Raw genomic sequence first — 24,025 nt, 5'->3', positions numbered from 1 at the left:
CAGACACATCATCACATCATTTTCGAATCTGGAGCCCTGTTGTCACAAGGTTTCTCTGTGGCCTGGAGCAGGATGGACACCCTGGGCTCTCTTCCAATCCTCTCGGCTTCTCCTTTTTACGCCTGACCAGATGAGCAGCTCACTGCCTGTCTGCATCCTACCGGCTGGTACTCCCTCAATGCTCCTCCTATCTGTGAGCTTTCAGCCTCCTGGAAAAAAAGAGAAAAGAGGGAGGGAAAAAAATCAGTTCATGGGCAGAGGGGAAATGGCGGGGGGACCCATGGCATAAAAGAGTGATGTCACAGTTGCCTGGACCTATTTCAGCCTGACCCCTGGCAGGAGCACTGTGGACATTCTCCAGAGCCGCTCTTAAAACCTGGATCTGTGTGCGCTTTTCCCCTTGTATCTTTCCCATGTTTTCTCAAAATGCAGCATCAGTATATCTCTGTACCTGCGTTGGAAAAATGAGATCTGAATGGTGAACTTGTATTTTAAAAATTCTGAAGTAAGCCCCCTTCACCTCCCCTCTTAGTTCAATTAGGCAGGAGAGAGCACTCCCCCTGTCTTTTTTACCTCTCACCGCTTTGCCAGCTGTGCAGCAGAAACCGCTGCCAAAAGAAACACAAGCTTACGTCAACATCAATATAAGGAGCCACTGCTTCACACGAACCCAAAACAGAGACACTAGGACGTGGGATTGGGGTGTATCAAAGAGGTGGAGAGGGACAGAGAGAGAGCGTGTCCCCTCCTTCTCATTCATAGACATAATATACTCAGCTACCTGTTTGTCAGCCCAGTGCACGTAGAGCGGAGACTCGATTACCTTTCTCTCTGCCTTCAGCGTAACTCTCATTCATCCTTTCTCTCTCTCTCCTCGTCTTCGTGTCTCTCTGCTCTCCCTGTTTCCAGTCATTCAGAATCGGAGGACAACACCACCTGCGACCAGGTAAAAAAAAAAGAAAGAAAGAAAAAAGGGGGGGGTCCATTGATATCCTTTTTGTCATCTGCAGTGATCTTGATGTATGAGGCGTGTGACGTGATGTGGGAACTGTGGAGGGAGGGAGGAAGGGGGGGGATTCTTCATTCATGTCTTTGTTATTGCAAAAGGCTGCTACATGAGTGAGGCAGCGAGAGGTGGAAAAGCACGAGAATCATTTGCGTCAGTGTGCTTGAATACATTTGAAGTCAGCCTAATGTTTTTTGGATTATTTTTTGCCCATTTTAACACATGCAGACAGCTTCTGTAGAGAGAGTGAGTGTGTGTGTGAATGAAGGAGAGAGTGCATGTAGCGAGTGGTCCGTGGGCTGTGTAGGTATTAAAGCTAGGAGTGAATGAGCTGCCTGTGTTGTGCATCCAGCCGCTTATGCTTGGCATGTCCTCCATGTGGACCTGTGGGAACATTTCCGAAGTGCACACACACACGCGCGCGCGCACACACACACACACACACACACACACACGCACAGGGAGAAAGGGAACACTGTGTATCCACTAAGGGCTCTCCCCTGTCCCTCCAGAGAGCACCGTTATCAGGCTGCTGATGAAGCTGCACTGTTGGGCACGACAGCGTTGCTAGTGCTCAGCTGACAACATAGTGGATAACACAACAACAGAAGAATGCTTTTAGGGTCACACAAGTCCGAAGGGGTTCACATTTCTATTAACTTTCATTAAGAAAGTGTTTAAAAATTGTTCTCCTCTCTATAGTAGGATGCTTTGAATGTCCCTGTTTGCATTTTTGAAGACAATAATATTTAAAGACGAATTGTCTGCAGTAATGCAGCACTGGTAGTCAGAATGTAGGTTTTTTAGTTTAGAGAAAAAGCACCAATATTTTTTTTATTTATTTATTTATTTTTTGTGGTGAAATTGTCAACTGGTCTGTGGTTCTTTCACATCCCGGTGTCTGGATTTGGCTTTGATTCTTCCTGAAAGAATGGAATATCGGTGTAGTACCAATTGAAAACTCCCAAACTATTGATTTTTTTCTTTCCTCTCTTGGTGTGCTCCTCTCAAAAAAACAGTAGCTTCTGGGAGGGAGGCACCTCGCCTGCCGCCTTCTCGCGCTCTCTCACACACACACTCTCTCTCTGTAGTCAGTGAGGATACTGGAAGATAAATTTAGCCCTCCAGCTCTCCTTCCATCTGCTACCACATGGTTTAGGGCCGTTACCATAGGAACCACCGCTGGGTGCCCATTAGTGCGAGAACGGGAAATTGACAGTATTTTCTTTTAAAGCCATTTATACAATATTCTCTTTCTTTGTGTGGGTGAATGGACATGTCATTTAAATAGTTTAGTTTTTTTCCCTTTATTTTCTCTCATTTGGCTTGTTACGTTTCAGTATCTCGTGATTTTTGAGCAGTTTCTGCAGACTGTAACTGTTACTGTATGCACACTCAGCACTGCAACCATTTGATAAACTTGAGGAAAATTTCATATTGTGCCAGTGTAGGTTTGTCAGGTGTGCAATGAAATAGCTTGTATTATATATCGCTGATATCACTGCCTTCTGAAAAAAGCTTTTTTCTTGTTTTTCTTTTTTTGTCACTAAGCGTGGACTCAACAGCTTGAACGCATAACAGTGGAACAAAGCCATGGATTGTGTAAGATTTGAAAAGGCCTACCATCTTCTTAGAAAGCATATCAGGGGTAACTTTAAATGGTACACTACCCATTCTTATAACACCGTTGGACCTCACAGGGAGAGTATAACAGAAAGTATTAAAATAAATATAGCATAAATGTTCTTGCTTGGCAAAAACCTGGCAGCTACATTACCTCCTGCACATTACCCATGTTTCCTGTTAGCAGAAGCTACTGGAACTTTGAGTATCAGAGGTTTGGTAAGTTTACTTCCCCAAGAAGAGTTTACTCAAGAATGCACTTTGGTTAACTGACACCCAATTTTTGATAGAAATGTTGACATTCTTGTGTGTTGGTTCTGTATTTCTGTTTTATGATTATCTAAACTAGATGCTAATTATCCATGTGCTCATGGACTTGCATGCTAGTTAGCCTGATTTGAGAGAACAGTGGTTAAATCATATTTGATTATAAGTTTTAAAAATTTCATTCCGTTACCACATAACTCCTACCACCCCCCTTTAAAGGCCTAAGCATTGAGGAGTTTTCTGTTTTTAATATTATTTAGACACAAGCTACAGTCCTTAATGCCAATTATGATATATGCAGTGGTTGGAGACAGCAGCATGACTAAAATTATTACGACCGTGTGCAATTAATTTCCAGTCTTGTTGCACTTGAAAGACCAGGACCAGATACACGCCCACCTACAGTCAGTTGTTGTTTTCCAAAGGAAGTTTGGTGCCATAAAATGGCAGTAAGATGGAGCCTGTCTGCTCTCAGTCTGAGTGGGGGCAAGTTGGCATTCAGAGTGCAGCCAGAAATTCGGAAATTCTTTTACAAATAGGACTGCGATTTACCTGCAAAATCATACAGGCGCTCAGCAGTCCTACTTCTATATAGGAATGTAATCAGAATATGACCAGTTGTCAACCAGTTAAGTGAAGATTCCTGTTACAAAGAGACACGTCACAGATGACTGATTGCAACTTGTTGACAATCTATCTGCATTTAGAAATTAGATGACAATTATTTGCAAACCTTTCCAATCGGAAAGGGGCCATGGTTCTTTAAAGAGAGATTGCCTCCCATCAGGTGCTGCAAGCAATTGCCTTGTGTTTCAAAGTGGTCTCCCAGAAGCTGAGGGTGTTGCACACCCAAGTTCAGGAACCAGTTAGTAACTGTAACTACTTGCAATTAGTTGCCAAATAAAAAAATAAAATAAAATAAAAATCTCAGTGCATTCATCAGACAAGCACCATTTGTTGTGAAATGGAAGGAGGTTGCCTTCTATTTTTAGTTTAGTGTGACTGGGCTGTTACCTAGCCCATGTAATTAATTTTTCAGACATTAAAAAGACCTGAAACAGTTACTAAATTTCAAGAACATTTGAAAATAATAAAAACTAACAACAACCAGATAAATGTTTGGGCTTAACATTGTTCTGTATTTTCACTAATGGAGGATAATAAAGGATAATGCTCCTTTAACCCCAAGCAATTCTAGGTCTAACAGCCCTTCAGGTAAAAATCCAGCTTTGCTTGCACTGAGCCTTGTGAAAGTTCATGCAGAGAATAGATATGTGAGGTGAGGGGTGCAAGGAGAAATGTTTGGCTCGTTTGTGCATTGGCTGCATCCATGTTATGTGAGGTGTAAATGAACAGTTCATAGTTAACTTTGGAGCAAGTGAAAATGAGCCAATTTTTTTTATTTTACTTTTTTATTATTTGACTAGTTGTTAGTAGCAGTCATTGTCACCTTCATGCAGAGAATGCACATGCCCCAAACAACTCTCAGACAGACGTGTTAATTCGAGTTTTACAAACAAGAGTCTGCCTTCCCACTACAAGCTATAAGCCCTGGTAGAGACTACCTGATTGGCCTACATTTAACACTTACTAGGCTTATGGCAAGAGAGCTATGATCTCAATGGTCCTCTGCAAACTGCACAAATTCTATAACTCTCCTATACTATGCTTGTTTTGCTGGTAGTATAAAGTGATTGTTTTTTATTCATCCAGTATTGGCAGGTATACTCTTCTCACAAGTTAAATCAAAGATGGTTGTCAACCTGTTATCAGTAATTTGGATAGTATCCAGCAGCTTTGCCGTCTTCCACCAGAATGTGGGTGTAGAAACCAGCTGGTCAGTGCGTGGGATGCCTTGTTTACTGTTTCAGCATGCTGGCATAAAGTAACACTGGGAATTTTCTTCAGTATCTCCACTGAGTCACCTTTTGTATGCACTCACAGCTCGCAGCCATCCGTCGCCTCCGTTTGGCTTGGCCCTTTTTAAAATATCTAAAATCATCAGTTAATCCGATGAAACAGGTAGAGTCCTTCACATGTCCTGCAATGTGGCAGCACTGTATGTTAGCACAGTCTGATGATCATCATTTTGCATTTGATAGTAGATGACACAACATAACCTTCAAAAGCTGCAATTTCATTAACACCAAAGATGAAAAAGGTGCTTGTAAGACAGCAGTACGAGTGTGAAAGAGTACAAGTGATCACGAAGTCAATTTCATAATCAAACCATTAGGACATTATAGTTCCACAATCAAATGGATCAAGTGGCAGATTCTCTGGTTTTTTTGTTGTTGGTCATTTTCTGTCTTGCAGCAGAAAGATCAGACCAGTTTTATGGGAGTGGGCAGTATGTGTAATGTGTTGTCTGACATAATGATATTCTGCAATCGTTAAGAAATAGGCAATCACTAAAGACCAAATCAAATGATGTTATTTGAATGTTCAAGTCACAGTTGGGTGCGCATACTGCTTCTCTCAGGGAATATTAACAGAATCATCACTTTTACTGCATGCTGATATATTTTACAACAAAACATTACATAAACCATTCTAATTTAAAACAGGCAGCAGCCGCGGGAAAGCGAAAGATGAATGTTATGACACATAGAGTGATTATGCAACACAAAACATAAATATTCCTATCTGGCAAACAGAGAGGCCAGAGGGTTATCTGTTTCTCAGTGTTGAACTGTATGCACTATCCTATATAACGACTTGTTTGTTTTTGCAGATCTACATGTTGAGAAGACAAAGGAATTGTGCATTGAACTGAACCAGCTGAGCAACAGAGTCTGTGTGATTCATGATGGAATGCTTAATGCTTGGATGGCAGAGGACTTCCTCCACAGCACATGGCATATCACAACTGCATTCGTTGATGCTACTGTTTTACATTTGATGGCATCGTTCCTTTGTCAAGCAATAACAATTTGAGTAAAACAAGCAAAAAATTATGAAGTGAAGTCAAGGTGGATATTTTGATCAGATTTGCTCACATTAAACCTCTTACCCAGTTAATGCTTTGGCTTTAACTCTGTAGCCTGGCTCAGGCAGACGCATCCTACGTGTCTACCTGAGGCTGTCCTTCCATTTTATGGAGGCCTTGCATAGTCGCCTGACCACTGGGGAGCAGTCCGGAGGTCAAGAACATTCTCAGAAGGAGTCTCCACAGCGAGGCCCTCAGTCCAAGTCTCCCCCCCAGCCCTGTCAACAACAGCAAACCGGCTCCCCAAAGCCCCATGGCACATTACAGCAGCCCAAACAATCCAGAAGGCAGAATCCAGAACGCAAACGTCTCAGACACCAGCGGCAGAGCATTGACTCAGATACAGCACCGGCGAATAAACAGGAGGCATCGACAGCAACGAAACCAACCACAGGTTTGAGTTTGACTCCAGAAATCCCACCTTCCTCAGCAGGCGACCCTGCCCAGTCTAAACCAGAAACCCAGGAAAGGACCCCAAAGCAGAAACGTGAGCGTAAGCCTCAGAGACCAGGGAAATATGTTTGCACTTACTGTGGCCGTGCATGTGCCAAGCCTAGTGTTTTACAGAAACACATTCGCTCCCACACGGGTGAAAGGCCCTATCCCTGTGCCCCATGCGGGTTCTCTTTTAAGACCAAGAGTAACCTATACAAACACCGTAAATCTCATACCCACCGGGTGAAGGCAGGCCTGGCACTTGGGGAGTCGAAATCGACAGCGGAGCAAGCCACAGAGTCGGACGAGGAAACGAGACAGCTATCATCAGCTTCTTCTGTTTCAGAAAGACAAGACAGTGGAGCCTCAATCAAGAGTGTTGAAACGGACATGGCCAAAGATTGCCCTGGAGGAAACAATTACTCCTATGCGGTGAAAAAAAGATTGGCCCTGCGCCTAAGCAGAGGAAAACACACTCCTCAAGACTCATCTGATGAAAAGGCGTCATCTTTAGCTTTAGGTAGTAGAGGTAGTACAGAATCTGGCTATTTTTCTCGCTCTGAAAGTACAGAGCAGTCACAGGACAGTCCCCCCAACACAAGTGCCAAAAGCTATGCTGAGATCATACTTGGTAAATATGGACGCTTTGGACACCTACAGAGGATGTCTCGTCATCAAAACCAGCATCCCTCTGGTGAGGAGGACAAAAGCATCTCATTCACGGTGCCCAAGAAACAGGTCATCGACCATATAACCAAACTTATCACCATCAACGAGGCAGTGGTGGATACCAGTAAAATTGACAGTGTAAAACCAAGGAGATTCTCACTCTCCAGAAAGAACAGTTCTGAGTCTCAGAAGAGTTCAACTGTGAAAGAACCGCTCATTCATAGCCCCAAGGTTGGCGATGTGGGCTATAAAAGCAGTGGCTCTATCACTATGGGAGTTCCATGTGAAAAATTTCATCACCCACCTTCAAATATGGAGCAGCCAGCTAGCCAAACGTCCACCACCCCGCTGGTGCGAAGTCATTCAATGCCACCTGAAGCCAGTTTATTTGAGACCACCAGTGGCGGCCAAAGCAAATGTCGCCTAAGTCAGTCCTTTGATGAACGACAGCCTTCACGTCGTTATGGGATGCTAAGACGACAGCCAGCAATTGAAATTCCACTTGGTACAGAACTTACAAAAGAGGAACACGAGGATTCTCTTTCATTTTACTCTGACAGCTTAACCACTGTGCCTGACTGTAAGCAAAGTCAACCACAGCCATATGAGTGTGAGGCCTGTGGCACAGGATGCAAAGATTGGGTAGGTTATAAAAAACACAAGCAGAGCCTGTGCCTATCACATCAACCCATCAATGAAGTGGTAATTAGTCAAATGGAGTGTTCACAAGTAAAGAACAGTGCAGTCAGGGCAGGCGTTTCAGTAATGCGCAAGAGAAGGAAAGAGGAGAGTTTTGAATTTGATGACCCCTCTTCTCCTTCTTTACCTTGTTCTTCCCTGTCTTCAGGCCAGTGCAAAGATGAAAGCAGTGCAGCTTATGAGGGCCAGAGGAAGCCTGCATTGCAAACTTGTTCAGTAATTCAGCATACTAGTTCCTTTGAAAAACAAGAATCCTTGAGTAATGAGAATCCAGGTGCAGAGGCAACAAAGCACTCTCCACCTCATGAAGATCATCAGCTGTTGCCTCAAAAACAACCTCAACAACATGTACCAAAACTAGCAGCCCGAAAGCTGGTCCGCCAACACAATGTGCAGGTTCCAGAGATCCTGGTGACAAAGGATCCCAACATGAGTACAGACACTTCAGCCGAACCTACCACCACAGCAAAACATCAAGAGAAACTAGATGAATTTCAGTGGCCGCAGAGAAGCCCCTCTCTGGCACAGCTCCCTATTGAAAAGCTTCCTCCAAAGAAGAAGCGGTTACGATTAGCTGAAGCTGCCCAGTCATCAGGAGAATCTAGTTTTGACTCTCTGTCCCTGCCCCGCAGCCCTAGTCAGGACAGTAGTGCATCATATGCATCCAGTCGCTCCACGTCCTTTGAAGAGTCAAACAGACAGGACATGGACGTTGCAACATCAACGCCACTAAGGAGATCAAGAGCTCTTCATATGCTGACGGTGCCGGGGGTGCATCAGCACAGAGAGATGAGGCGCTCAGCATCTGAACAGGCCCCTCACGACCCACAACAGAGTGTCCTCATGGCTGAGACCCGCAGTAAGTCTTTTGACTACAGCTCTCTATCCCCTGAGCGCTCTGCAGTTGGGTGGAGAGAAAGAAGAAAATGTCTATTAATGAGACACACTGCTATCAGTGATCCAGATGAGGAGGAGGAGGAGTGTACGATCCTGAGCCGTGGTCCTGAATATCTCAACCCAAGCAGATCTTCTCAAGCAAAAAGCCCAACTTCTGTACACTGCAGCAGGCCCTCTTCTTCTTCTCTATCAGGGGACACTGTTTTACATAATCCAGTGGAATTGCAGTGCAAAGATATCTTTTCTCAGTGGAAACTTACTCAAAATATTCAGTTGATTGGGAGCACAGAACTGTCCCTTCCTCATGACCCATCTACAACTGTAAAAAAGGAGACCTATACAGAGCAGGCCCTTGCTCCTGCACCACAGCAATATCATACGCATGGACCATCAGGGGCTGCCAGAGCCCGCTATCTCCCCATGTCTACAGGGCTGAAACTAGAGATTCCTCCACAAGACGATGACTACTCAGTAAGTCGCTCCCATGTTCGCCAGTCTGCCCCTAACATCAGTTCCAATCTAGAAATATTGAGGCCAGTCACGGATCCAGCAGTTGCAGTGCGCCTCCAAACAGACACACACACCCCTGCATGCGCCATATACACCACATTGTCTCAGTCCACCTCCCCTAGGCCCCAGGAGGCAGTTAGTGCTGTCCCACAAAGTGCAGGTGTTTCAACAGCTGAACAAAGACCCCACAGGGACATGAGTCCAGATCTTCAACTGTGGTCTGATGATAGCCTCAGGTTATCAGGCTCAGGGGGCAATAAACGGATGCTTTCCCCCTCAAACAGCATGGAGCTGCCTCCAGAGTCACAGCAGCAGCAGAAAAGAGTAAAAGAAGAAGAGGAGAGGGAGATGGGTTGTTCTGACAAAGCAACAGTTGAGACTTGCAAGCACAAGCTCAAACAGGAGTCATGTTTACCTGCTATTTGCTCTCCCGTCTCGCATGTTGGGCCTTCATTCCCCAGTCTGCTGTCCAGCACCTGTAACAGCTGGTGCTATTTAAACTACATTAAACCAAACCCTTCTGCTCTGGATGAACAGAAGCCCTCAGTGTATTCGTCGTGGTCTACTAGTGGCTATGACCCCAATCCACCTGGCCTCTCCAGCAAGACAGTTCTCTCTCTGCTTCACTGCAAGCAGAGGCTCAGTCCATCCATATATACACTATCCCCCATGTCAGTGCAGGCAGCAGAGTCAGTGGAGCAAGAGGACGACAAAAGACCCTCCTCCACAGAGGTAATTACAACACTGACCACTGATTACACCTGTCGGTAGACCTAATCGTTACTATTGTAACAGAACTGAACAAAAAGAATCAAATAAAACTGATCAAAATGTAAGGACTGGTAGGTGATAAGAAGTAGAGCAGACACTGAGACACTCCATATAGGAGGCATAGAAAAGAGTGGGTTAGCTTTCCTTACCATTTTTGTTATAGAATCCAAAACGGGAAATGTCATTTAAAGGGGTCAAAATTTAAACTGTTGAAATGAAGCGTGTGTCTTAACACATGTAATAAAATACATCGTTCAATGAGAATTCCCAATTTTTGTCTCCCTGGGCATGCTGGAGCAGAGTTGGTGAATTTGCCCGTGTCTCTTTCGAGTGTAGGTCTGCAAAAAGCAGTCATGCTACAGAGACTACGAGGGAACAAAGAAAGGACATACATCAGTGGATGACAACAAGTCAAACAGAAAGGAGGAGAAGGAGGAAGAGAAGGAGGACGAGGCAGAGGAGGAAAAGGTCCAGTCATGCTCCAGAAATGAAGTTTGGGTCTCTGAGAGAGGGTGAGTATGATCTCCTGATAATCGCAGCAGTATGTTAGCTAACCGTGTTGGGTTCTGGAATGTGATGTTATACATTACTCAGTACTTTTCTTAAAAGTAAGTAAATATGTAATGTAGTGCATTATCAAAGAAAGTAACTTGTAACTCGTAATGTGCACGTTGTATTACTCTGTATCATGACCTCCAATGTATTGTCTCATATTTACCAGTTAATACTATAAACCTCAGGCTACAGTCTTACATACTGACACAAAGGCTTGTCCTAGTGAGAACACACGCCTGCAATTTTATTTATTTTATTTTTATTTTTTTAACAATATGAACACAAAGCTAAAAACGCAAAGCTGAATTATCACAGTGATTCTACTTTACAAACATGCACAGATAGAAATGGAGGCTGCTACGCTGCAAGCCTGACTGCTCATTACTGCCTTTGTTACCTGTTAAAGTTCAGGGTCTGGCTGCTGGTCTAAGGTTGGCATGTTTCGTGTCTCACTATGGGGGAACGCCTCCTGCGTGACCTCATCAGAAGCTCAAATACCATTACGCCAGCCCTTACAGGCTGGCTAGGTGACGCCCATGTCAGGAGGGGCCAGTGCCTCCCTATATAATAGGCTGGCATAGCGTCAGATGTCATTTAAAAACCTCTTCTTGTTTCTCACAGAAGCCTGTAGACAACTGTGCTATTGGGTGCTAAAGCTAAACTGTCCACAGATTCGAGTGAACAACTCGGTCGCCGGGCGCTTTGTTCCCAGCTTTTCAGTTGTCCACTAGCATACAAGCAGTAGCAATACTGTTCTGTAGCTAGTGCTGGTGCCAAGTAGCAATACTTTCACCCAGGGAAGTAGCAATATTTTCCGAAAGTAGCAACACTTTGCTAACAAAGGTACCTCTAGCTTCACCATCAGGTAGCAATACCCTTCGACGCTAGCAGTTTTACACATTAGGTAGCAATACTTGTAGAAAAGTAGCAACACTTTTCACCCCACGTTAGCGAGGAATAGCAATATTCTCCGCACTCAGTGTCAGTCTCGCTAACGTGCGCAACCCTCTAGCTAACCATGGCTACGACGGCCAACGAAGTTGCAAAGCTCTGTCCTTGCGGCAAGAAGATTTCTGCCTGGGATACACACCCCGTGTGTGCAGCATGCCTGGGTTTATCTCACGCTCAGGCTGCCTTGACACCCGCACAAGACTGTATCCACCGCAAACTACTCCGCCGCAGGCTAGCTCGCCAGGCTAACCTGTCGGGTGGCGACCCTTTGCTGTGTGAGGCTGCTGCGGCGCAAGGAGAAATTGAGGTGCCCGATGATTTGGCCGCAACGCCAGGGGCGAGCTGGGTAGAGGCAGACCTTCAGCCCATCGCGACTGCTTTCCCGTCGCTGGAGGCACACGGAGATCGTGAGTTTTTCCCCGATGTTGGAGTCACCTGGGGAGGAGATGCCAACGAGGACGGAGATGAGTCGGCTGACTCGGAGCTCCTGCTGTCTGACAACGAGGAGGAAGATTCCACCTCCTTGGCTAGCATCAGCTGGGCTGCAAAGCCCTCGGCTACCGGCGAGGTTGAAAAACTGACACCGCCGTCTCCCCTGGATCTCGACATGCAGGACATGTGCAAGCGCGCCGCTGCAAGGCTCAACATCCCGTGGCCCACCGTACAAACAGAGGTTGTAAAGTCTCGTTTTGACGGAAAGAAATTGCCGAAGGCGAAAAAGACGGGCAAGCATGTGTTGCCTGTTTTCCCGGAGCTACTCGATGAGATAGCGGTGACGTGGAAAGCAAAACCTTACAGCGAGAAACACCCCATCGTGGGGAGCTCCCTGCTGGATTGTGAGGGGATGGAGTCTATCGGCCTCCGCCAGATGCCGCAAGTGGAGCCGTTGGTAGCGAGCCATCTTCACCCCGTCTCTGTCCTCATCGGCCCAATCTCCCCCCTCCAAAGCAGACCGCTTCCAGTCTAGCCTTACAGATAAGTGCTACAAGGCAGCGGCTCTGTTAGTAAGAGCCCACAACGCCTCCTCTATGCTAATGGCTTACCAAGCTGAGCTAGAAGACGACATGACAACTAAACCAGATACCACAGTGTGGAAAGAAATCTGTGTTATAACTGACCACGTCCTCCGCCTCCACAAGGTAGCCATACAGGCTACTGGGAGAGCCATGGGCCTCATGGTTCTTCAGGAGCGAGCACGCTGGCTCGGGCTCACCAACCTGACGACCAAGGAGAAAGAGGAACTCCTCGACACCCCTGTCGTGCCTCAAGGTCTCTTCGGTGCGGCTGTTACATCCATGCAGAAGAGATGTGAGGAGAAAAAGAGAGATGATGAGGCTCTGAAACTCTGCCTGCTGAGGAGGGCCCAGCACGCTACCCCAGCGGCACCGCGCCAGTCATTCGCGCAGGCAGCGTCTCGCCCGGTCCCTGCTTTCAGGATTCCCAAAGTGCCTAAGACGCAGGCAGCCCCCCAGGCTGCCGGGGCCCATAAGAATCCATGGACTCGGAAACAGTCTCCCCAGGCCAGACCTCAAGCGGCCCCTCCTCCTCTCCCCGCTGCCGCGATCGTGAGGAGGAAGAAGTGGCCAGCCTGACAGCCTCTCCTCTAGGTGGGAGCAAACCCAATTTCTCACCTTCATGGGCTGCCTCTCAGCTCCGTTCCAGAGCAAGTTCAACAGGACATGTTCCAAACAGAGTGCTTAACTCGGGCCGGTGTTCCTGTCACCGGACCCGCCAGAGGGAAAGAGCATTCTGTATTAAAAAAGCCCCGACACGCGCATCCAGGCAGTTTGCCGAGGGCGCTGTCGAGTGTTGGCAAACACATGAAAAAAATCAAATGTGATGATGCAGATGAGCCCGTCACCTCGCTCGCCTGTGACAGAGGTGATGGGACACCGAAATGGCGTATGTTTCGCGCTGCGACCACAAGGGGGCGCCAAAACGCCATCTTCGGTGGAGTGGCCAGTGAACCCTGTGTCTCTCCACATGAAGAGCACCTGCATTCAGTCAGCATGGGTGCTGAGGACATTGGAAAAGGGCTACAGGCTGCAATTCAATGTCGCTCCACCACATTTCAAAGAAATTGTTTACTCTCGTGCTCTGGGTGAGTCTGCCAGTTTTCTCCTGGAGGAAATTTCCACCTTGAGAGACAAAGGAGCTATAAGAGTTGTCCCTCCCGAGGAAATGCACAGCGGATTTTATTCAAGGTATTTCCTTGTGCCAAAGAAAGGGGGGAGGAGGATGAGAGCCATTCTGGATCTCCATGCCCTGAACCGGCATTTAAGGACATACAAGTTCAGGATGTTGACGCACGCCTCGCTGCTACGGTTTGTACGAGCGGGCGACTGGTTCACATCAATTGACCTGAGGGATGCTTATTTCCACATCCCCATATATCCCCCACACCGAAAGTATCTGAGATTTGCTTTCCAGGGGATAGCATACGAGTTTGTAGTCCTGCCTTTTGGTCTCTCACTGAGCCCAAGGGTGTTTGTGAAATGCACCGAGGCAGCAGTGGCCCCGCTCAGGGAAAAGGGCATTCGGGTGGCCACATACATCGATGACTGGCTGGTGGCAGCCCCAACCCGCCAGGGAGCGACTTGTCACACAAATGCTCTCATACACCATCTGGAGAGTTTGGGTTTCCAGATAAACGTGGAAAAGAGCACATTGACGCCAACTCAATGCATTACTTTCATAGGGCTCAGCCTAGAATCCCTCCGGGTGAGGGCTTTTCTGTCCCCAGAGAGAACAGCGGCCATACGGTCATCCCTAGCACTGTTTCGCAGAGGCAACACAGTGACCCTCAAACAGTGCCAGAGGCTGCTCGGTCTGATGGCTTCTTCTCTAGTGGCGATAACACTGGGAGGCCTGCACATGAGAGGCTTTCAGTGCTGGGTGGGCTCGCGGGGACTGGACCCTCACCGAGACTGCCACCGTCGCGTGAGAGTCTCTGCAGACTGTTCGCTCGCTCTCCGCGAGTGGAAGAAGCCAGGTTTCTTGTCTCAGGGTGTTGCCATGGGGGCAGTTTCAGCCAGGAAGGTGATTTCCACAGATGCCTCTCTTTCAGGCTGGGGGGCCACCCATGAAGGCAGAACAGTGAATGGGGAATGGGGCCCTCACATGCGCTCCACCCACATAAACTGTCTGGAACTGCTGGCGGTTCACCTGTTGCTAAAACACTTTCTCCCTTGGCTGAGAGGTCATCATGTTTTAGTGAGGTCGGACAGTTCCACCGTTGTGGCCTACATCAACAGACAGGGGGGTCTGGGGTCCCCCAAGTTACATACACTGGCACACAGACTGATAGTCTGGAGCAGTGTCCACCTGCTGTCGCTGAGAGCAACTCACGTGCCGGGAATCTTGAACTTTGGAGCAGATCTTCTCTCCAGGGGCAACCCACTGTATGGGGACTGGAAGCTTCACCCAGAGGTGGTGAAGCAGATCTGGCTGCGATCTCCGCCATCAAGGTGTATTTGGCAGCAATTTCGGCCTGCCATATTGGTTTTGAGGGGAAGACTGTTGGCCAGCATCCCTTAATATGCCGTTTCATGAAGGGTGCACGGCGTAAATTGCCTACATCTAGGCCGTTGGCTCCATCGTGGGACCTTCCCACAGTATTAGCTGCGCTCTCCTGTTGCCCATTTTAACCCCTGGAACAGGTTGAGTTAAAATTTCTGTCCTTGAAGACGGCTCTATTAATTGCTTTAGCTTCTGCTAAACGCGTAGGAGAGATCCACGCTCTCTCAGTGCATCAGTCATGCATTCAGTTCTCTTCGGATAATACGAGGGTCAGTATGCGGCTCAACCCTGCCTTTGTTCCGAAGGTTATCGGCACATTTTCCCCTGTAGAACTGCCGGCCTTTTGCCCACCGCCTTTCTCCTCAGAGGAGCGACAGCGGCTGCATAACTTGTGTCCAGTCCGTGCTCTGCGCATTTACATGGACCGAACCCAGAGTGTCAGACAAAGTGACCAGCTGTTCGTGTCCTGGGCTAAACCACATATGGGAAAGCCTGTGTCTAAACAGCGCCTCTCCCATTGGATAGTAGGAGCAATTGCCCTGGCCTATACTAGCAGGGGCCTTCAGCCTCCTGCTGGCTTGCGTGCGCATTGCACTAGAGGTCTGGCAACCTCATGGGCTCTCTTTAGGGGAGTTTCTATTCAAGAGGTGTGTGCAGCTGCATGCTGGACCTCACCTCATACATTTGCTAGGTTTTACAGGTTAGATGTGACGGCACCTAGCCTAGCGCATTCAGTCCTCAGTGCAGGTTCTTCCCGGGTGGGGGCTTCTCCCCTGTGAAGTGCTGTTGGGGACAGTTGTCTTCTTAACAGGCATGTCTGGCAATCCGGGAGTCAGTATTTCTCCCATAGTGAGACACGAAACGAATGCTATGAAAGAGAACTTAAGGTTATGTATATAACCCCGGTTCTCTGAGTAGCATGAGTGAGTGTCTCACCATCACCTCTGTCACAGGCGAGCGAGGTGACGGGCTCATCTGCATCATCACATTTGATTTTTTTTCATGTGTTTGCCTTGCTATGGAAGCAAGGAAGAGGTGGGCTCGTTTTGAATGACATCTGATGCTATGTCAGCCTATTATATAGGGAGGAACTAGCCCCTCCTGACATAGGCGTCACCTAGCCAGTCTGTAAGGGCTGGCATAATGGTATTTGAGCTTCTGATGAGGTCACGCAGGAGGCGTTCCCCCATAGTGAGACACTCACTCATGCTACTCAGAGAACCGGGGTTATATACATAACCATAAGATTTTTGTAACACAAGTAAGATTATCCAGCATTGTTAGGTAATAATGATACATTGTTTTTATTTATATTGTAATGCTCTGCATTACTTACAGCGCAGAAAGCATGTGTCATATTCTGTTCTGTGTTCTGGAAACTGTTGTCGTCCGTTACGTTGGACAGGCTAAGGGTTGGCTGTCTGCACCAGCAGAGTCCATCTGTTGAAGGCCTGAAGCCAGGAAACTACCTAGCTTCCTCTGCTCCTGCAGAGATTCATTTACACCAGCCATCAGAGCCATTCACATAGAGCAGCAGTACATTGTTGGCTGTGTGTATTGGTGTAACACGGACATTGTGTACAGACATGGCATTAGTCATTAAAGAAAATCTGCTGTACAGACAGAATGGAAAATGGACAAATGCTATACAAAAAAAAAGAGCTTGGGCCTGGGAATATGCTGAGGAAACATGAAACAAAGGCTCTGAAAATGTTTTCATTTGCTGATAGTTTGGAAACTGTTTCCTGTAGATTTATGGGTATAATGCTTTTTTGTAAAAGCATTCCCAAAAACATAATAATATTAAGATGAGTCAAATATTGACTATATTTTGTTTTATTAACCCGCTGAGGTTCAAGTCCTCATTGGTGATAATCCTAACCCTATTTTGGAGGAGAGCAAAATGGGTATTTTGGTTAAAACCCTTTAGCAACCCTTTAGCCATTCTGAAAAATAATTTCTCAAAACAGCTTGCAGATTAACCCTGTGAGGTCTAACTCATTGGTGATGACCTCACCCTTAAAGTTAACCTTTACCCTAACTCTAGAAAATCGGAATATGATTTTTTTTTTCTCCTGTATTTATATTGTTCTTTCAAGTCTTTGCAATAATGGAACAAAGAAATAATTCTTAAGATTACTCTAAAAGAGACTTATCAAAATGAGGGGGTAGGCTTATCGACAATTATTACTTAGACCAACAGCCCCCAACCTTTTTTTGCACCAGTTTATGTCCGACAATATTTTCATGGACTGGCCTTTAAGGTGTCGTGGATAAATACAACAAAATAAAACCAGTACCGGTACCAAAAGAAGATGTATTCATAACACACTGGGAAAGACCCAGGGAAACAGAGTTAACGATTAAAAAAATAACAATAAAACCCTGAAAACCATAAATTTCACACCTGAGCCTCAACTCTCACGGACCGGTGCCGGTCCGTGGCCCAGGGATTGGGGACCGCTGACTTAGACCCCAGAAGAACCTTCTAGCCCAGACTTGGCCTGTCAGACCTAGCAGAGGTTGGCCAGGCTATTTGGTTGAATGAGCTTATTATTTCTTAACCTGTAACCTAATGTTTGCCACTTGACTGACTTGCATCTTACTCATGGCAGGAAGACACATTTGATTAGCTGTCAGGGCATTTAATCAATCTTCCAACCTTCATTTTAAATACTGTTCTAAATCAGCGTGAAACACAGTATATTAAAGGATCATTTAAATGCAAGTAACCATAGTAAAAATAGCTGTGCTTAATGATGTGTAACAGATATGAAGTACACACAGTAATTACTTAAAACTGAATAATAAGCTGTGATGTGAACACAGTGTTATCCTTTGGCAGGATTGGCACAAAGACAGTAAAACACCTCAAAGTGCCCCAATCCCAGCAAATCAGTGGAGGAACTACCTCCGATTTACCCAAATTTGGCAAGAGTCACTGTTCATGTTAAAAAGAAAAGAAAACAAGATGAGCAATGGCTAACACTCATTCTGAAACTAACATATCATTTGAACAGATGTAAGTAGGCACAGTCCGTTCTACTATTCTTATGTAGCACACACTCATCTCCTCAGATTCATTTGCAGGGAGGTTAAGCCAGACATGCTCAGTAATTTTGATACCTATCAGAAATAAACACTGCTGTGATGTGATAAGGGGAGTGCAGAGAGGTGCCATCTGTGTGTCTCTTTTTTGGTTCAGGAGTGTGTCTGCGAACAAATCCCTGTTGTGACTCATGTTGACGCTCATCGCAGCCTTCCTAAAAAGAGTGAGTCATCCTCACGCCCGCCCGCTTTCTGCTTTCTCCGTCTGCTCTGTCTGTCTGAGGAACATAAAGACACAACGGAGGCAGCAAGCTAGTGGGATGTTGCCATTTTTTCCTTTCTTTTTTTTGAAGTGGGGAAAGCCAAGGGCTCTAGGTTCAAATCTTGAGTGGGAACGGGTGTTACATGAAATTTATACCTGCCGAGTACAGTATAGAGGTACGAAGGCAAAGTGTTTCTCTTTCATTAACTTGGAAGTTTTCCGACACTGTAAAAGCAACCATTTATGATACCTGCTGAGTTTATCCAGCCACACAGCCTGTGGTGAAAATAGAAGAGAAAAACAGCCAATTATAACCAGAACCATTGTTTGTCATAGGAATGTGTTTTTATTTTCAGTGTTTTTTCACGTTTATTTGGAGCAGCTGCTGGTTTGGGCGAGGGTTTCCCTCCCTCTTGTGCCTGTTTTTATTGGCTGCGCTTTCAGCAAACCTCTGGACCTGAAGCCGCATCGAAAGCTCCCTCTTGTTTGGGCTTGGTGGTTGTGTTAGCTGTGAAGGGTGGGAGGCGGAGGGGGCTGGTTTTTGGCTTATGAAAGCTTCTCTGTTGAAGCTGAAGTAGGTGCCTCACTGAAGGAAGTCTAAGTGAAGTGGTGTGGACCCCAAGCCCAGCCGCCACAGTTTGAAATTCCCATGTTGTAAAGGCCAGCACCAGACATTACACTTACATTGGATAAATGCAGTCACTAACAGGTGCTGAAGGGCCCCCAGCCTGGCTGTCAGCTCCTGTTACATTCATATTGATTGCTGCTATCATCCTGAGCTGACTGACAAGGAAACACCCTGAGTACCAGACTGAAACCTCTTTCTCTCTCTTTACATTTGCAGATCAAATAAGAGGTATGATGACGCACATGGTGGAGTTGGAGAAAAGTGCCAGTGTGACGATACTACAGTAATCACCAAGGAATCACCATCATTTAACTACAGTTTCTGTGAAACCGCATTCAAAGCTACAGGTAATGACAGGCAATAAAATGTTTTTTCATTTTAAGTTTCTTGTATGTGTTCTCTGTGCATCAACAGTGAGCGGCTCTTTTTTATTTCCAGGGAGTCTTACTGAACACCTGATATCTAAGGGACATGGAAAGGAAACCTGCTGTTATCCAGGGAACACACATGAAGGTACAACTTGTTTTTGGCTAAAAATAAATGCAGTAATTGCTTTGTAAATTACATGCCCTGTGCTCCTTTTTCTCTTCTTTTTTGTCCTATGCTTACCACATTAGCATTATTAGCACTATTCTTACTGTGTTAAATGTCTGCTTCTAACTCCTTATTATGTACACATTTTATCAAATGTCAAACCTCTTTAGATAAATGGAATATGGAACAAGAGGCCAGGCCAGCATTTCGCCTTTAATTTAACATAGTGACCCGCTCTACAAATTACTTCAAGATGCAGAATTCGATAAAAATGAATAGAAAAATCCTAAGATGAAAGTTTCTACTGCGTTTGAGTCATTTATGTTCATGCTAGTTTCTCTCAGAATTTCTCAGGCTATGGGTTTTTCGTGGTATCGTAGCAGATGAGGGAAAGGTGGCATTGAGTTATTTAGATAAATGAAACTGAGTTTATTAAGATCTGCAAGACTGAGTTTTCAGTTCTAGAAAAGCTGATCAGAATAAGTTCAATCGACTATTTTTCACTTAGAGTTAAGCGTGTGTGTGTGATGAGTGAGTAATAAGTTACTGTTAATAGTAAGAGTTAAGTAATAGTAACTGTTTTACATGTTACTCAGAAAATGCATTGCAGCCTTTGAAGTCTTGAATGAATGTAAAGTTTTGTAGGAAATTGAAATATAAGCTTTCATAAACTCTCTACATGTTGACATCTACATGTCAAATTTGAAATAATCTAAATAAAGTTCTTGATGTTTTGCCTTACTAATGTAAGAAAAATTTGAAAAAAATTTAAATATAAAATTAATTTAAAATAAACCTTTTTTTCTGTCCTTAAAGTCTGCAAAATCTCATCATGTCAGCCAAATCAACAAAAAGGTCATCAGTGCTCTGGTGCTGGGAAAAGTGGAGATCAAGGAGATCCAAACACCAAGGACAAGTATGACGGGCATAACAAAGACAGCCGGTCCACAGCGGCTGAAGGCTCTGACACTAACAGAGAGAAGGTTCATCCAGCACATCAGCTGGGGGAGTCTGAAGGCAGCTCATCCTTTCCGATTACCTCCAGGGATTCCACCCAGAAAAGCTCAGCCAGTGCCAGAAGGGCGTTGTTTGCCCGCAGACGCCTCGACGCTTCAACATTAGCATCCTCTGGAGGTCCTCATTCTCCAAGTAGTCAAATCCTGACTCCACAAATTGAGCTTTCTCCATCTCGTAACCCATCACCCAGGCCTTGCCAGTCCCCTGCTCCTCCTTCATCCCTCTCCCCATCCAGTTGTCATGTCTCCACCGCCTCACAGAGACCAATCTCCCCTGTTAGAGGCCTCTCTCCTATAATAGTGCAGTCTCAGGGGTCGCATTCCTATGGGTTTCTGGGCTCCCTGGCTGACACCTCTGCTCACTGTCAAGCCCATATTCATCCAAGGGAACAAGCATCTACGGCAAGGCTGGTGAGTGACTTCAAAACATTTTTTGAGTGTTCTTCATAACGATTTAATTTTTTTGTTTTTGTATACTTAAGTCAGAATTTTGCTGCGTGTATAATTACCACTGGCCAAAAGGTGGCTTTTCTTCAAACCGTGTCACTCACCTGTGACTTGATCCAACTCTATTAGTTTAGCCTAAAGTTTTTAAATAAATCAGGTTCCAGCTCACAAAGCCAATCTTGTGTGGTTCAGCTAAATTCCAGCAAGTCAACATTTAGAATAAATATAGATAGGCTGGTACATATGAGGTTATTTTAAAGTCACATTTATTGGAAAGGTAAGGAAAGGCAGCTCTCTTGTTTTATATCAGACAAAGCAACCATGCAGCTCCTAGCCCTAAAATAATGCAGGAGAGCTCCCAAATAGACACATGTTTTCCCTGGGTAACCAGGGGAAAAAGGAAAAGCAGGCCAATCACTAAATTCTGAAGATTGGAACCACATGTCAACAACAAAAATAGCGTGGGTGAGTATCTCGGCTCACCCTAATTAAAAACTGATAAGCAAAAAGTATACACCAAACATGTTATGGTGAAACTTCACCACATACCCCTCACACTAATGTGGGTCCCAGAGGAGCAGGTACTGATTCACATTCACGACAGAGTGACCTCTTGTGTTTGCATATACACGGATCAGATATAACTTCATGACAAACCTGCCTAATATTGTGTTGGTCCCCATTTGGCTGCCCAAAGAGCCCTGACCTGTTGAGGCATGGATCCTTTAAGTCTTGTAAGTTGTGAGGTGTGGTCTTCATGATTCGGTCTTATTTGTCCAGCACATCCCAGAGATGCTCAATTGGATTGAGAACTGGGGAATTTGGAGGCCAAATCAACACCTTTAAGTCATTGTTGTGCTCCTCAAACCATTCCTGAACCACTGTTGCTTTGTGGCAGGGCACAATATCCTGCTGAAAGAGGTCACAGCCATCAGGGAACACAGCTTCCATGAAAGCGTGTACGTGATTTTCAACAGATGGTATGTACAAAGTAACATCCTCATGGATGGCAGGGACCCATGGTTTCCCAGCAAAGCATTGCCCAAAGCATCACACTCCCACTGGCTTGCCTTCTTCCCATTGTACATCCTGATTACCAGGTGTTTCCCAGGGTAAAAGCAATGTAAAAGAAAATGTGATTCACCAGACCAGGACACTTTATTCCATTGTTCCATGGTCCAATTCTGATGCTCATGTGCCCATTGTTGGCACTTTTGTTGGTGGACAGGGGTCAGCATGGTCCCCCTGACTGGTCTGTGTCTATGCAGCCCCATCCACAACAAACTGTGATGCTCGGTTCTGACACTTTTCTATCAGAACCAGCGTCAACTTTTTCAGCAGTTTGAGCTACAGTAGCTCGTCTGTTCGATTGTACCTACTGTACCTGTAAATGTTTTTTTTAATAACCACACTGACTAGGAGACACTACACAGCAGTACAGCACTTGAGCAAGCACGCTTCAAGTAGACTTCAACTGGACTCGAAAAAGTCTAACAGTAATGTTTCCTAAGCTTTCCATGTTGGAAAATGGGACATTTCAAACAAGGAGGAAAAAAATATCCATCCATCCATTCGTCTATTTTCTTCCACTTATATGTGGCCAGGTTGCGGGGGCAGCAGCATAAGCAGAGAAGTCCAGACCTCCCTCTCCCCGTACTCCAGCCACAGCACCAACCTTTCTGTTGATCTCGCACTCCCCTCTCCCCTAACTCATAAACAAGACCCCAAGATACTTAAATTCCTCCACTTCAGGCATTCCCTGACCCGGAGTGGGAACTCCATCCTTTTTCACTTGAGGACCTTAACCTGAAAGTTGGAGGTGCTGATTCTCATTCCTGCCGCTTCACATTTGGCTGTGATCCACTCCAGGGCGAGTTGGAGGCCACCACCTGATGAAGCCAAGAGAACCACATTATCTGCAAAAAGCAGAGACGAGATACTGAGGCCACGCAAGTGGAAGCCTTCCATCACTATGCCTAGAAATTCTGTCCGTAAAAATTATGAACAGAATCAGTGACAAAGGGCAGCCCTGGTGGAGTCCAACGGTCAACCTTACTGGACCAACCCTTGAATATCCTCAGGAGGCTAAAGAGCTGGTCTAGTGTTCCACAACTGGCATGAAAGCGGCAGGTTCCTCCTGAATCAGCTAATGGACGGACCCTGGCATAGATTTTCCAGTCCAGAGTATCCAGAACATATGGCCGCAGATCTGATGATACGATCACAATCATCATCGACCTGCAGCCTGCGATGTCCTGGTGCCACTTGCACTCATGGACACCCTTATGTTGGAACATGGAGTTTGTTATGGATGAACTATGGTTTGCGCAGAAGTCCAGTAACAGAGCACCATTCGGGTTCAGATCTGGCAGGCTGTTCCTCCCAATCTCGCGCTTCCGGGTCTCACTGTTGTTGCCCACATGACCGTTCCCAGTAAGACGAGAAAGTCCCCAGGTGGAGCACCCTCAAGAAGTCAGGGACTCCAGGAAGGCCAGGTACTCTGAACTGTCGTTCAGTGAATAGACATAGACGACAGTGAGGACCCGTTCCCCGACCCAGGGAACAAACCCTTTCATCCACCAGGGAAGAACTCCAACATACTGGCAACAAGCCGAGAGGATACTAAGATACCCATCCCAGCCTCTCACCAAGGGCAACTCCAGACTGAGACATAGTACAACCCCTCTCCAGGAGACTGGTTCAAGATCCCAAGCTGTACATTAAGCGGAGTCCGACTCAATGCACAGACTCAACCTCACGTTGAGTCTCACGTTCAGGCTCCTTCCCCACCAGAGAAATTATGTTCTATGTCTCAATCTCTAGTCTCGGCAGCCATGGATCGGTCCACCAGGGTCACCACCCATGGCTGCTGCCCAGCACGCACTGTACCCAACCCCTACGGCGCCTCCTGCATTCTGGGCCTACAAGAGGGTGGGCCAAGGTCCCTTTTTCAGGCCGTGCCTGGCCGAGTCCCATGGACTAAGGCCTGACCACCAGGCGCTCGCCTTTGGGCACCTTCCCAGGCCTTGCTTCAGTACAGGGACCTGCTAACCCTATCCCATGCAGGGTCAACTGTTCCCTGGATCTTCAGCTCATAGGGTTTTTTTAATCACTCTGTCTGGTCCCTCAGGACAAATTTGCCATGGGAGACCCTAACAGGGGGCAAAAGCCCCCCCACAACATAGGCCACGGGATGCAC

At 46.1% G+C, this 24,025-nt stretch overlaps 1 protein-coding gene across 4 annotated transcripts in view; it reads left to right on the top strand.

Moving 5' to 3' along the window:
* Positions 1-24,025, top strand: part of hivep3a (HIVEP zinc finger 3a) — a 54,246-nt gene that overhangs the window by 28,618 nt on the left and 1,603 nt on the right. For 2 of the 4 annotated variants that reach the window (XM_080862707.1, XM_080862708.1), the window contains 6 exons: positions 910-946; positions 5,631-9,827; positions 10,203-10,378; positions 19,046-19,176; positions 19,268-19,342; positions 20,180-20,790. In XM_080862707.1, coding sequence (XP_080718833.1) covers positions 5,994-9,827; positions 10,203-10,378; positions 19,046-19,176; positions 19,268-19,342; positions 20,180-20,790 — 4,827 coding nt within the window. In that variant the 5' untranslated portion in view covers positions 910-946; positions 5,631-5,993. The remainder of the gene's footprint in view (positions 1-909; positions 947-5,630; positions 9,828-10,202; positions 10,379-19,045; positions 19,177-19,267; positions 19,343-20,179; positions 20,791-24,025) is intronic. The other 2 variants (XM_080862706.1, XM_080862709.1) reach the window with 1 other exon arrangement.

The sequence above is a fragment of the Rhamphochromis sp. 'chilingali' genome (genome assembly GCF_963969265.1).
Source record: "Rhamphochromis sp. 'chilingali' genome assembly, chromosome: 17".
Lineage (NCBI taxonomy): Eukaryota > Metazoa > Chordata > Actinopteri > Cichliformes > Cichlidae > Rhamphochromis > Rhamphochromis sp. 'chilingali'.
Note: the sequence above shows the minus strand (reverse complement) of the source record. Positions and strands in the feature narration are given on the sequence as shown.